The following is a 12825-nucleotide window of genomic DNA, read 5'->3' as shown; positions in this document are numbered from 1 at the left end:
GTAGCTCGTTCCACTGACCTTGTTCCACTCATGACTGCTCCCCACCCCGTGAGGGATGTGTCCGTCGTTAGCATTATGCGATGACAAGGAGCTCCCAGTACGGGGTCTTGAGACAGGAACGTAGGTTCTTTTCATATATCTAAGCCCACGGCGAGAGCGGGACCTGAGCCGCGAGGAAGAGTCTTGTCGAAGAGTGCTCTCGAGGAGCGGAGCGTGCACGTAGCCATGCGGCTACAGTGTGAACAATCATCCCCCTTGAGAGCCGACTGAGCATGCTCCACTCCCAAGCAAACAACGCATAGCTCATGTGTGTCTCCCGCCGTAATAAAACGAAGAATTTTGGCTTCTCATAAGTGAGTTTTCATATGATATTATAACCCCAGCTTTTAAGAAGAACTGGAACACTAGAATTTAGATAGCATGAACAATCTGCAAAAAAAGTGAAAAGCCAACAACTGTTCGCCTGGCCAGGACTTTTCTGTGGTTGTGTGCATCTGCTCATTTACCACCATTTAATTTAGCGCTGTTACATAAGTCTGTGACAGATCTGAATTACATAGTGCTAACACATAACTGATGGACCCATGGTAATGCACAATCTGACCTATCAGTCTGAAATCTTTCCACTCATCTTGTTCCCTTTTTGCAAACAAAACATGTCACGCCTCTTCAGGAACTGTGTATAAAGTTTTTTCTTTATGTTCACTTTACTTAACACTTAATACGCATAACACATCTATTTCTAACCAGTTCTCAAACTATCTGCACCTTCCCTTAACACATGGGCTGTGTAGTGTGCTACTTTTGGTAACATATAACACCTACCTTTGCTTTTGCATGCTCCACTAGCTGGACATTCATTAAACTTCATTAATTAATTCATTAATTTTTCCCTGTTGGTTTTTTTGTATTTGTGTATTTAAAAAAGTGTCATAATTCCAACCAACTGTTTTAGGCCGTTTTGAGCTGATGCTATCCTGAATCTGCAATCTAGTAAGCCAAGGTTGATGACTTTATTGATTTAGACCTCAAATAACTTTTATATGTCACTCTGGATAAGGGCATCTGCTACATACTGAAAATGTAAATTGAACTCAAAGTTGGAGGCATGGGCTTCCACCTATATACTGGGCAACAGCATGACAGCAAAAATACCCCCAATCTCTGCCATCAATGAAGTCTTCAGGGGCTGAAAGACATTTTCTCTTATGATCTGGCATGATGTGAACCCAGTGTTAAGGAATCTCCCACTCAGCTTTGGTGTGATAAGGAATTCAACAGCCCTAATTAATGAACTCTGCTCCTGGGTTTTGCTTATTCCTCTATATAGTAAAAATTTAAGTAAGCATTTTTTTCTGTTATATTTTATATATGTGCCTGTACTAGGCTGTGTGTACTTTCTAAATGTGCAATAGCTCAGCTGGTCAGTGTAAGGGTGTCAGAGAATGGGGTGAGCAGGTATTCATTGTGATTATTGCAGTTAGTGACAAGCAGTTGTTGATTTGATGCAGAACAAGCAGATTTCACACCCACCCGTTCCTTTTCCCCAGTCCGCTTCAACTCAGTCTCCACCACCAGACATCCCCTTTCTCAATCAAGACAGTTCATTAGAATTGGCATTGGAATTTCCCACATTTGCTTCTCTATGCTTTTCACAGTCACTGTCTCTTCTTCATCTTCCTCTGCATCTTCTCGCTCCAACAGTCTGGACCATAATGAAAATCGCTTTATGTCTCATCTTTCTTTATCTGCTTTTCTCACTTCTTTCCTTGAGCAGCTTCTCTGCATGAATAGCATGCTGCTAAATCAGCAAACGCTTGCCTAGATCCCAAGTAATGCATTAATATTTTACCTAGCTTGCAATTTCAGGTTTTAGTCATTTTATGAAGCTGTTCCTCAAATAAGCCTTGCATTCAGTCCCTTGTTCTGCATTATCAGGTCATCAGGTTTGTCAAGTCCACAGTGTGCATGTATTGAGACTGTTTTTCTCACATTGTTTGCTGGACAATATTTTCATCATGTCCATATGCAACAGGAGCAGCTCAGTCGTTCTGTTCTCTACCTGTTTCCTGTCTAAAAGGCATATCTCCATGTTTTCCTTTGGAATCCTTATGCTAGCCAATTTTTCCTGCTTCTAACACATCAAATGTGAGGACAAAATGTTAAGTTGCTGCTGAATATATCCCACCCACTTTTAGGTGCCATGATGAAGTTAATCAGTGTCATTCACTTCACCGGTCATAATGTTATAATGTCATGATCTTATGCCTGATCGGTGTATTGTAAAATTGTGCCTTAAACACATCCTGCACATATTCTATCTATTATAACAGGATGGGAGGAATATGTCTGGAATGAGGTGTTCAACAAACAAATATATATGGGTCTGGTGGTCAGGTTTGCACAAACCTTTGTGGCACAAACCCACTATGGATATGCGATATGTACCTTCAGCAGACAAACAGAGACTATTCTTCTTCCTCTTTAAAGACTGGAGAACTTTATCTCTGTGAGAACTTCTCACGGATCTGCTGCAGTCACTCTTACGCTTCGGCTTTTAATCACGAACTAATTCACTTTAAATAATCTCCTACTACAGGAACCGGAGATACAGGATTCATAATACACAGTTAGAGTGTCTTAGATTGTGTGTGTGTGTGTGTGTGTGTGTGTGTGTGTGCTGTAACTGTAGCGTGTAAATAATGTTTCTTCCCTGATTGGACTTCATGGGAACAGACAGCATCTAGTTAAACAGGTTTTACACACACACACACACACACACACACACACACACACACACACACACACACACACACACACACACACTCTGTGCTAATGAGGAACATTCACACACCTACATCTAAACCACACACATTATTAATCCATCCCTCCACACACTCTATTTAGATATCCAAATATCTGGACTATGGTGCTTAGAATTATGTGTGTGAGGAATTTCACACACACCGTCTCTCTCTCTCTCTCTCTCTCTCTCTCTCTCTCTCTCACTCTTACACACACACGCACACACACCATCACAGTTTCTGTTTTCACAAGCACACTGTCAGTGTGTGTGTGTGTGTGTGTGTGTGTGTGTGTGTGTGTGTGCGTGTGTGTGGTTTATTGATGTGTGTGGTTTATTGAGGTTTATTAGATTACTTTTGTTTATTATTAAATTTATAATAATTTAGAGTATAGACTTCTCCTAGTCAGAGAAGTTAATGTACACTGTTAGAGAATGATGACACACACACTGAATAAGATCAATCTGTGTTCCTGATACCTAAACTCATATATTATACATAAATGAATTTGCATTAATAATTAATATTATATAAAGTTATATTTGGGTCATTGCATACTCTGTATTTGGGGTCATTGCATACTCTCTGTGTGTGTTTTCACACACTTAACACCTAATAAATATTTAACATGTACAAACATGAGGATTTCGGTTACATCCCTTTCTCGTCACCGCACTGACACCGAAACACTACTGACACCTAGTGGATCTAACACACACACACACACACACACACACACACACACACACACACACACACACACACACACACACCTAAAAGATAGTATAAGCAATAATTCACATGGTCGCTGTGTCGTGTGTCCTCTAGATGGCAGTGTAGGACAATTGCAGCTAACACACACGCTAAAAGAAGTCAGTTTCCGCCATATATATATATATATATATATATATATATATATATATATACACACAATGGTGTGAAAAAGTGTTTGCCCCCTGTTAAAACTGTTGTTTATCACAACTGAGTTAAATTTCTGATTACTGCCACACCTGTTCACAATTAAGAAATCTCTTAAATAGGACCCGCCTGACAAACTGAAGTAGACCAAAAGATCCTCAAAACCTAGACCGAATGCAGAGACCCAAAGACATTCAGAAACAAACTGAGAAAGAAAGTGAGATCTATCAGTCTGGAAAAGGTTATAAGGCCATTTCTAAAGCTTTGGGACCCCAATGAACCACAGTGAGAGCCATTATTCACAAATGGCAAAAACATGGAACAGTGGAGAACCTTCCCATGAGTGGCCAGCCAACCAAAATTACCTAAAGGGCACAGCGATGACTCATCCAAGGGGTCACAAAAGACCCCGCAACAACATCCAAAGGACTGCAGGCCTCACTTGCCTTAGTTAAGTTCAGTGTTCATGACTCCACCATATGAAAGAGACTGGGCAAAAAAGTTCCAAGACGAAAACCACTGCTGAGCAAAAGAACATAAAGGCTGGTCTCAGTTTTGCCAGAAAACATCTAGATGATCCCCAAGACTTTTGGGAAAATACTCTGTGGAATGACTAGACAAAAGTTTCACTTTTGGGAAGGTGTGGGTCCTATTATGTCTGGTGTAAAAGGACCACCGCATTTCAGAAAAAAACATCATACCAACAGTAAAATATGGTGGTGGTAGTGTGCTGGTCTGGGGCTGTTTTGCTGCTTAAGGACCTGGAAGACTTGTGATAAAAGGAACCATGAATCTTGGTGATTACCAAAAAATCCTGAAGGAGAATGTCCAGCCATCAGTTTGTGACCTTAAGCTGAAGCGAACTTGGGTTCTGCAGCAGGACAATGATCCAAAACACACCAGCAAGTCCACCTCTGAATGGCTGAAGAAAAACAAAATTAAAACTTTGGAATGGCCTAGTCAAAGTCCTGACCTGAATCCTATTGAGATGCTGTGAAATGACCTTAAAAAGGTGGTTCATGCTCAAAAACCCTCCAATGTGGCTGAATTACAACAATTCTGCATAGATGTATGGACCAAAATTTCTCCACAGCACTGTAACAGACATTGAAAAATAAATTTGCCTGATTCCAACTTTTCTTCTTGCAATTCTGAGTTGTTTTGTTCTTGTAAACATCCAATATTTCTGGTGAATCCACCGGTAACCATGTTGTCGGCCTGAAGTTTGATGCTGTTGGTGTATGAATGAGGCTCCTTTGCTTCATCTTGTTCCGTCTCCTCCAGAGCTGATTGTTAGACAGAGTTCTCTCCAGGGATCGGAGGCTTAGTTTTATACCATACCATTTTATTGATTGTGACCTATTTCATTTGTAAAGCTTTCTGCCACCACTACTACTAGGGGTTGACGCTGCCCGATTGGCATCCTCTCTGCATGTCCATTTTTATCCCATTATGTGTACTCATCATTTGTGTCCTCGTTTTCTCTTTGCAGTTTTTTCGGCAAGAGTGCATACTTGATAATGATTTAAAACTTATGCAATGTTTTCTCTGTGTGTGTGTGTGTGTGTGTGTGTGTGTGTGTGTGTGTGTGTGTGTGTGTGTGTGTGTGTGTGTGTGTGTGTGTGTGTGTGTGTGTTCTCTGACCCATACACTCCCTCAGGGACAATACGATGAAGAATTTATTGTTGAATTATGACTTTGCATACACTGTTTCTTCTCCCTAACACACACACACACACACACACACACACACACACACACACACACGGGCAGTGCCATAATGTGTTTAGTAGCATTAACATACTTCCAAAGATGGCCATTTAAAGCTGCAGTTGAAAGAACAATATAAGCCATTTCCTCTCAGTTTGTGTGTGTGTGTGTGTGTGTGTGTGTGTGTGTGTGTGTGTGTGTGTGTGTGTGTGTATGTGTGTGTATATGTTTGTGTAAGTGTGTGTATGTGTTCTCATTCTGCAGCTTAATTACTTTCACCTAGTGTGTTTTATATAGTTAACACATTCAGAAGCTCTAACACAATCATATGGTCTAACACACACACACACACACACACACACACACACACACACACACACACACACACAGGTTCTAATGCACATTCACACATACAGTTTAATACAAACTCATGTTCTAATACACAATCATACGTTCTTACACACACATAGGGTCTGACACACATATGGTCTAACACACACAGATGGCCTAACACACTCATATTGTCTAACACACATTCCTAAGCTCTAACACACTCTTACAGTCTAACACATGCATATACTCTGACACACACAAACAGTCTAACACTCACTCATAAGCTGTAGCACATTTATAAGCTTTTACTCCAGTTCACACATTCATAAGCTCTAACACACAATCATATGGTCTATCACACACTCTAAGCTCTAACACACATTCATAATCTCGAACACACACTCATACAATCCAAAACACACTCCTACAGTCTAACTCACTCATACTCTCTTACACACTTTTAAAGTCTAACACATATTGATGCATTTCAACACACCCTTATATGGCCTAACACACATGCATGGTCTAACACAAACACATTGTCTAACAAACAATCATGCGGTCTAACACACACTAATACTCATTTATTTATTTATTCATTCTGTTGAACGCTTTTGATTGTGTAATATAGTAGGTACACTTCTTTTTAATAGTACACAAACACAAACACAACACACACACACACACACACGCACACACAAAAAAAAACTCTACAGCAGTTGGTTAACAATAATACAAAGCTATCACTGGTTTATTTAGTAGTAAGATTCCTGCCCCCCCTTCATGTGTGTATTACAGTAGGAAACACAGAGGCCAGGATAAGAAGCAGTATGTTGGTCTGTGTGTGTGTGTGTGTGTGTGTGTGTGTGTGTGTGTGTGTGTGTGTGTGTGTATGTGTGTGTGTGTGTGTGTGTGTGTGTGTGTTTGTTATAAGTATTCAGTATTTTAAAATCTAATTATTGGCCTTTGTCATGTCCTGGCTGGTTGAGGACATTTACTCTCTTTCGGAAGACAGTAAGAGGGGACTGGCTTTTTCCCGGAAGACTCCATCAGTTTTCTGTTTTTACACAGAAAATAAAACATTTCACTACTTTATATGTTTTCCCTTTTGAGGTCAAAACCACCTGGATGAAGTGAAAAGCAGTTATTACACTTAAAATGTTCAGAGTTGTTTTCTGCCAAAATTAATCAGATTATAACACAGAAAAATGAGCTCAAAATTATTTTTACATAACACGCAAATTAGATTTGTAATTCTGCAATCATTTGTTTCTGAACATTTACAAACAACAATTTACATATTCACAATAAATAAATACTATTGCTCTATTTTTAAAAATCACCATCTAAGCAAAGTTAAAAGATTTTTTCAGGGCGGGGCCAAGCTGCCAACTCCAGAACACAAAGGCGACGAGGCCAAAAAAAGTTTAAAGCAATAGATTTGCGATGTGTTTTTTTTTTTTCTTTTCATTAAGTCATGATCACAAAGCGGTGATCAAACAAAACAAATCCCAGCAGATACTCGCATCACCAAAACATAGCTATCATTAGACAGGAATCAAAATATCTGAGAAGGCATGTGCTCATATTCATTTAAACAGTATGATGCATTATTTGACAAGCCCAATATTGTTGTCAAGGTGATGTAGCTTTGACGCAATGCACACTGTTTGATTTTTTGTTTGTTTTTTGAGGGAGTAAGCAAAGTTTGAATGAGACAAATATTAAAATAGCTTTTTTCAAATTTTCTAAAAAATTGTCCAAACTAGTAAAGAACAGTTGCAATGGGTGTGGCCTCATATGCTAATAGGTCATTACTGCTAGCAAGGTTAGCTTTTACTAGCTATATTAGCTATTGCTTGCTAGGGTCGAGACTTGTGATTTGGTCACTTTACAGTTAATAGGGGGGAAGACAAGTGGCTGAATATTGGCACATGCCCATCATTAAGTCTTCTGTGGACCTTTTAGGACCAACACCAATGCTAAAAATCATATAAACCAGAGCCAAAGAACATTCACAGAAAATGAAATATTAAAAATAACAATTAATTTTTCACGTTTTTTTCTGTACAAAGTAGAAAGATAATTATAGCTGTATGAATTAATTGGTGAAAGAAGCACCTTAAATCATCATTAGCATCGTTAGTGTGTTTCTGGAACTCTTTTTTTTTTCTACAGAGAAATAAATAAAAGTTTCTGTACATATGTTCATTATGGCTCCTTTATATATTGTCAAAATAAGGCCAAGCAATTATACGGCCGTTTATCAATTCTTTCTATTTGCTTTATATTACCTTTAAATGTGTTCTTTAATTCTCTGAGATAATCATATGAAATTCTTTATTTGTCATAAAAATACAGGATCGTTAAAAAATTGTGTTTGCAGCTCGTTTGCTTTCTTTAGTCAAGGGGGCAAAGGAAGCGGCGAGTGCCCGAGCGTGTCCTTGAGATGTCTCTGTGCCTGGCCTGATTCATGATGGAGAGATAGAGAGAGAAAAAAAAAAGAGAGAGAGAGAGAGAGAGAGAGAGAGAGAGAGAGAGAGAGATACAGAGAGGGAAGGAGCCCTGAGGCAGGTGGAGACACTGGGGATGATGGGAAATTTGGCTGGGGATAAATTCATGGCCCCGTTCCAATACTGTTTTTACTGCACCCTCGTCAACTTCTTTCCCATTTCTTCCTTGTGTCCTTGACGACAATCTTTAAGGATAATTATTTTATCAGGGAGGAGTGATGATGCGGCTCTAAATGGGCGTGGCTATCTAGGATTCTGGGATGTCCTAAAATAGAACGATTATATGCATATTTGTGTGTGCCTTTAAGCCATATTTGGAAAGGACTGGGTGTGGCTTATGACTTGTCTCCATGTTAATGTATGTTAAAAGGTGTAGCGTTGGTTGGGTGTGGCTTCATAAGGTTGTGGATGTGTCTGTAAGTTTATATATAAATTAGAAGTAGTAATGATAGGTGATAGGATAGTGTGTGTATTTGAACCCATCTCTGAGTGGGTGTGACTATAAAGGATTGTGGGTGTGTTTTTACGACTATATATGGAAATGAGAGTTGCTCTGAGTGGGTGTGGCTATATAGGATTGGTGTGAGTAGGTGTGTATTTTCGGATTTTGTTAGTCTGCTATCCAGGTGAGATTTCTGAGAGAAATTTTTAAAGAAATATATAAATAATAGAAATCTTTGTTGTAAAGATGCTCATGACTCTTAGGTTCTGATATTAACATAAATATGTCAAACGTCTCATCTGCTGGGTCTCCTCATGCAGCTTTTACTAAACTAACTGATCAGCAAGACAGCAAGCTAGAATGACATGGATTTATAAAGGATTTGTAGAAGGTAGATGTCCCTCTTCATGACACACTAGTCACCTAGGGGAAGTGGACGAGGGCATGTTAAGAGTTATTGGATCACAGGTCATGTGACTGGAGATTCCCTCTGCAGAATTGCTCCCGAATTCAGGGTGTGCTTCAGAATGTCCTTCTGCTCACTGCGCTGTTCTCTTGCTCTCCACTTTTCATTGACTCAATCGATCGTTACTGCTCCTTCTCTCTCTCTGTCTCTATCTCTCCCTCTTTTTCTATCTCTCCGTACACACACACACACACACACATACAGACTCAGTGAAGGTTAATGGACGCTGGACACGCAGAACAGGGTTCGGGGAGCTTGCTCAGGAAGTGGAGCGTGACTTCAGAGGAAGTGTTTGTGCGTGTGTGTGTGTGTGTGTGTGTGTGTGTGTGTGTGTGTGTGTGTGTGTGTGTGCGCATATGATCCTTATTCGTCCTTGTGTTCCTCTGAGGAACCTCCACTTCTGCTAGCTCAGCCCAATAAAAAAAAAATCCCAATAAAGCAGCTTCTGAGCCTCAAACTGTCTCGCTCTCTAACCTGAAACTACAATAATGCCTACAGCTGTCTCACTCTTTAACCTGAAAATGCAGTAACACCCACAACTGTCTCACTCTTTAACCTGAAACTACAATAATGCCTACAGCTGTCTCACTCTCTAACCTGAAAATGCAGTAACGCCCACAACTGTCTCACTCTCTAACTTGAAACTACAGTAATGCCTACAGCTGTCTCACTCTCTAACCTGCAATAACAATAACATCCCCAACTGTCTCACTTCCTAAAGTGAAACTACACTAATGCCTGCAGCTGTCTCACTTTCTAACCTGGAACTAAAGTAACACCCACAACAGTCTCACTCCCTGCACTAAATGCCATTAAAACCTAAAACATTCACTCTTAAAACCACATAAATGCCAAAAACTCTCATTTTCAGAACTAAACTTGAGGGTAAACCTAAAAAAAATCTCACTCTCTGCACTAGAATTACATTAACACAAACAACTGTCTCACTCTCGGCAAATTACTCTTCAAGTACGGTAACACCAAGAACTGTCTAACTCTCAGAGCTAAAATTCAAGGAAAGCTGAAATATGTCTCATTATCTGCACGTAAACTAGATTAATGCCTAAAATGGTCTCACTCTCTGTACTTACAGTGGATTAATGCCTAAATCTGTCTCAATCTCTGCACTTAAATTAGATTCAAAACCTAAAACTGTCTCACTTCCTGCACTTAAAGTAGACTTATGCCTAAAACCGTCTCACTCCCTGCACTAAAAGAAGATTTTAACCTAAAACCGTCTCACTCCATGCACTAAAATTTGAGGAAAGCTTAAAACTGTTTTACTCTTTGTACTAAATGCTATTAAGCCTAAATCTGTCTCAAATGTCTGGGTTCTCTCTTTTTTATACACTAAAGCTTTCTCACACTACGTTCTGTTACACGTCAGACTTCACTTTCACCTTCCTCATGATTCGTCTACATCCTGTGACCTTGAAATCATTTTGCCCGTTCTGTTTTACAACCTGCAACAACACTCGTCAACGTTCTTAAGTCCTCTCAAATAAAGTTTCAGGCTTGACATTCCTGATTATCTGTGACTCTATTAGACATCACACCAGTGACCTTCATATAACCTTAAAGCCATTTACCTCTTGACCTCCCATCTCACTGCAACTACCATTTATTTTCGACTTTCAAAATCATTCCCTGCAACCTTCCTGAGCATTTTGTTCACATTTAGGGACGACCTTAACGACGACTGTGCTGATACGTGATGACCTTCACTTGACCTTGTATTTACCGTGGTCTAACTGCAGAAACATTTCCCTTCACGTACTGTAACGTTCATATACTTTCACAAACTCCTCACTATAATCGTTGACGTTCGGTTCATTTTATCATATTTTTAAAAAAATTCACGTTTTAAAAAAAGATTTGATGTGGATCAGTTGCATAACTTGTTTTTAAAAAATATTTTTCCCTCTTATTTCAAGATTCTTTCATGTATTTTTTTTTTTTTACAATTTGAATTAAAACAGATGCTAGGTTGCATGTTTAAAAATTTCAGTATGCTAATCCGTCAGTGGACCCCGAGACGATGCTCTCGCCATGCTAACAATACATAACTCTTGTCAGGGCTCATCTCTGGCCCCCAACCACACAGCTAGCATTATATTGTTTTTCATTACACACAGCTACATTTAGCTCGGGTGAAGGACATCCTTTGGTTGAAAGTGTGTGTGTGTGTGTGTGTGTGTGTGTGTGTGTGTGTGTGTGTGTGTGTGTGTGTGAGTGTATTTGGTAAATGCTCTGAGAGGATTAGCATGAGCATGTGTGTAAAAAGGAAAGCAAATGGACTAGCAATTCACATAAATCACACTCACACACACACACTAGCAGACGGCACCGTGTCAATAAACCCCGCAAACGCTAATCATTTCAGACTTCGGCCCATATTTCCTATAATGCATTGTGAACAATACAAGCAATCAGGCCTGAAATACCCAGGATTATTGGGATCAGGATCAGCAGAATAACGAATGCGTATCTGGCTCTGACTAAAACCTAAAATAAAAATAGATTTGTGAAGCTCTAAATTTAGAAAGCGTTAGCGTAGCTAATATTCACATTCTCATCCTCCTTATCTTTGTGAAATTCACTGTCCTACATTTTTTTTTTCCACATTGCATTTTTCTTTTTCTGCTGGTGACTGAAAGAGTACAGAACAAAAAACTGACAGCGAATAGAAAAACATAAACAAACTGACCGACTGAGTTCCTGCTCGCATTTACTTTTAGGAGCTAGCTGAATTTATTTAAGAGCCAATTTTTAGCTAGCTAATGTTAATGCATGTAGTTGTTGCTACTAGGTAATTAGCTTTAAATACAAGCTACAGCATAATAAGGTAGTAAGATAGCTGGTGAAATTTACCAGGAGATTACTGCTGTCCCTTCTGAAAAAAAATATAAAACTAGTTTCCGTTTAGTTTACAATATGAAAAAAAATTGTTAAATGTGTCACCCTTTCATCCTTAACTTTAAAAAATTACGATTTGAATTCTAGCATGTGGAAATGAAAAAGAATTGTATGCAGAAGTGTTTGGTCTTCAGACAAATGTAGCAAATCGAGGACTGTTACGATGATTTGAAGCAAGTGACAAAAACGTATTTTTTGAGCAACACTGACTGGTTAGACACTGACATACAGCACGAACAAAATCTAAAATAATAAACCACTGATGTAAAAATAAACACCAGCATTGCTGAGGCGGTCGCCATCTTGTTCCACAGGGATTATGCATGCTGGGAATCTGGAGTGTAAAAGTGTGACGTCGGTGCTGAGGAAGCTCATGCTGAATCAGAAGGAAGGAAGACGAAAGGAATCTCCTCTCCCAGGTCCCACCATGACAGTGTGGGAGGTGCATGATGGGAAACCGAGTTCCTGGAATTGTTGGAGTTTTTAAGCTCCGCCTCCCACTCCTTCTGACCTCCCTTTGTTATAAGGAAGTGTCGGACTTCTGCACCACATTGCGTTCATCCTGCTGCACGTCCGACGTCTTGGCTGTCTTTCGTGGCGGGCTCTGCTCAGACTCCAGCGCATGCAGAGAAGGTTCCTTGTACATGGCAACTGCAGTGGGAAAAAGATACAAGCAACCAAAGCAGCCAGTTGTTAAACCATAGCAAACACACAAAGATATAT

General features: G+C 39.6%; 1 protein-coding gene across 2 annotated transcripts in view; it reads right to left on the bottom strand.

Moving 5' to 3' along the window:
- Nucleotides 1-7119: 7119 nt before the first annotated feature.
- The window catches only part of fgf11b (fibroblast growth factor 11b), a 29458-nt gene continuing 23752 nt past the window's right edge, over nt 7120-12825 (bottom strand). For both annotated transcript variants that reach the window (XM_046862039.1, XM_046862040.1), the window contains exon 5: nt 7120-12753. In XM_046862039.1, coding sequence (XP_046717995.1) covers nt 12623-12753 — 131 coding nt within the window. In that variant the 3' untranslated portion in view covers nt 7120-12622. The remainder of the gene's footprint in view (nt 12754-12825) is intronic.

Source organism: Silurus meridionalis, chromosome 11, assembly GCF_014805685.1.
Source record: "Silurus meridionalis isolate SWU-2019-XX chromosome 11, ASM1480568v1, whole genome shotgun sequence".
Taxonomy (NCBI): domain Eukaryota; kingdom Metazoa; phylum Chordata; class Actinopteri; order Siluriformes; family Siluridae; genus Silurus; species Silurus meridionalis.
Note: the sequence above shows the minus strand (reverse complement) of the source record. Positions and strands in the feature narration are given on the sequence as shown.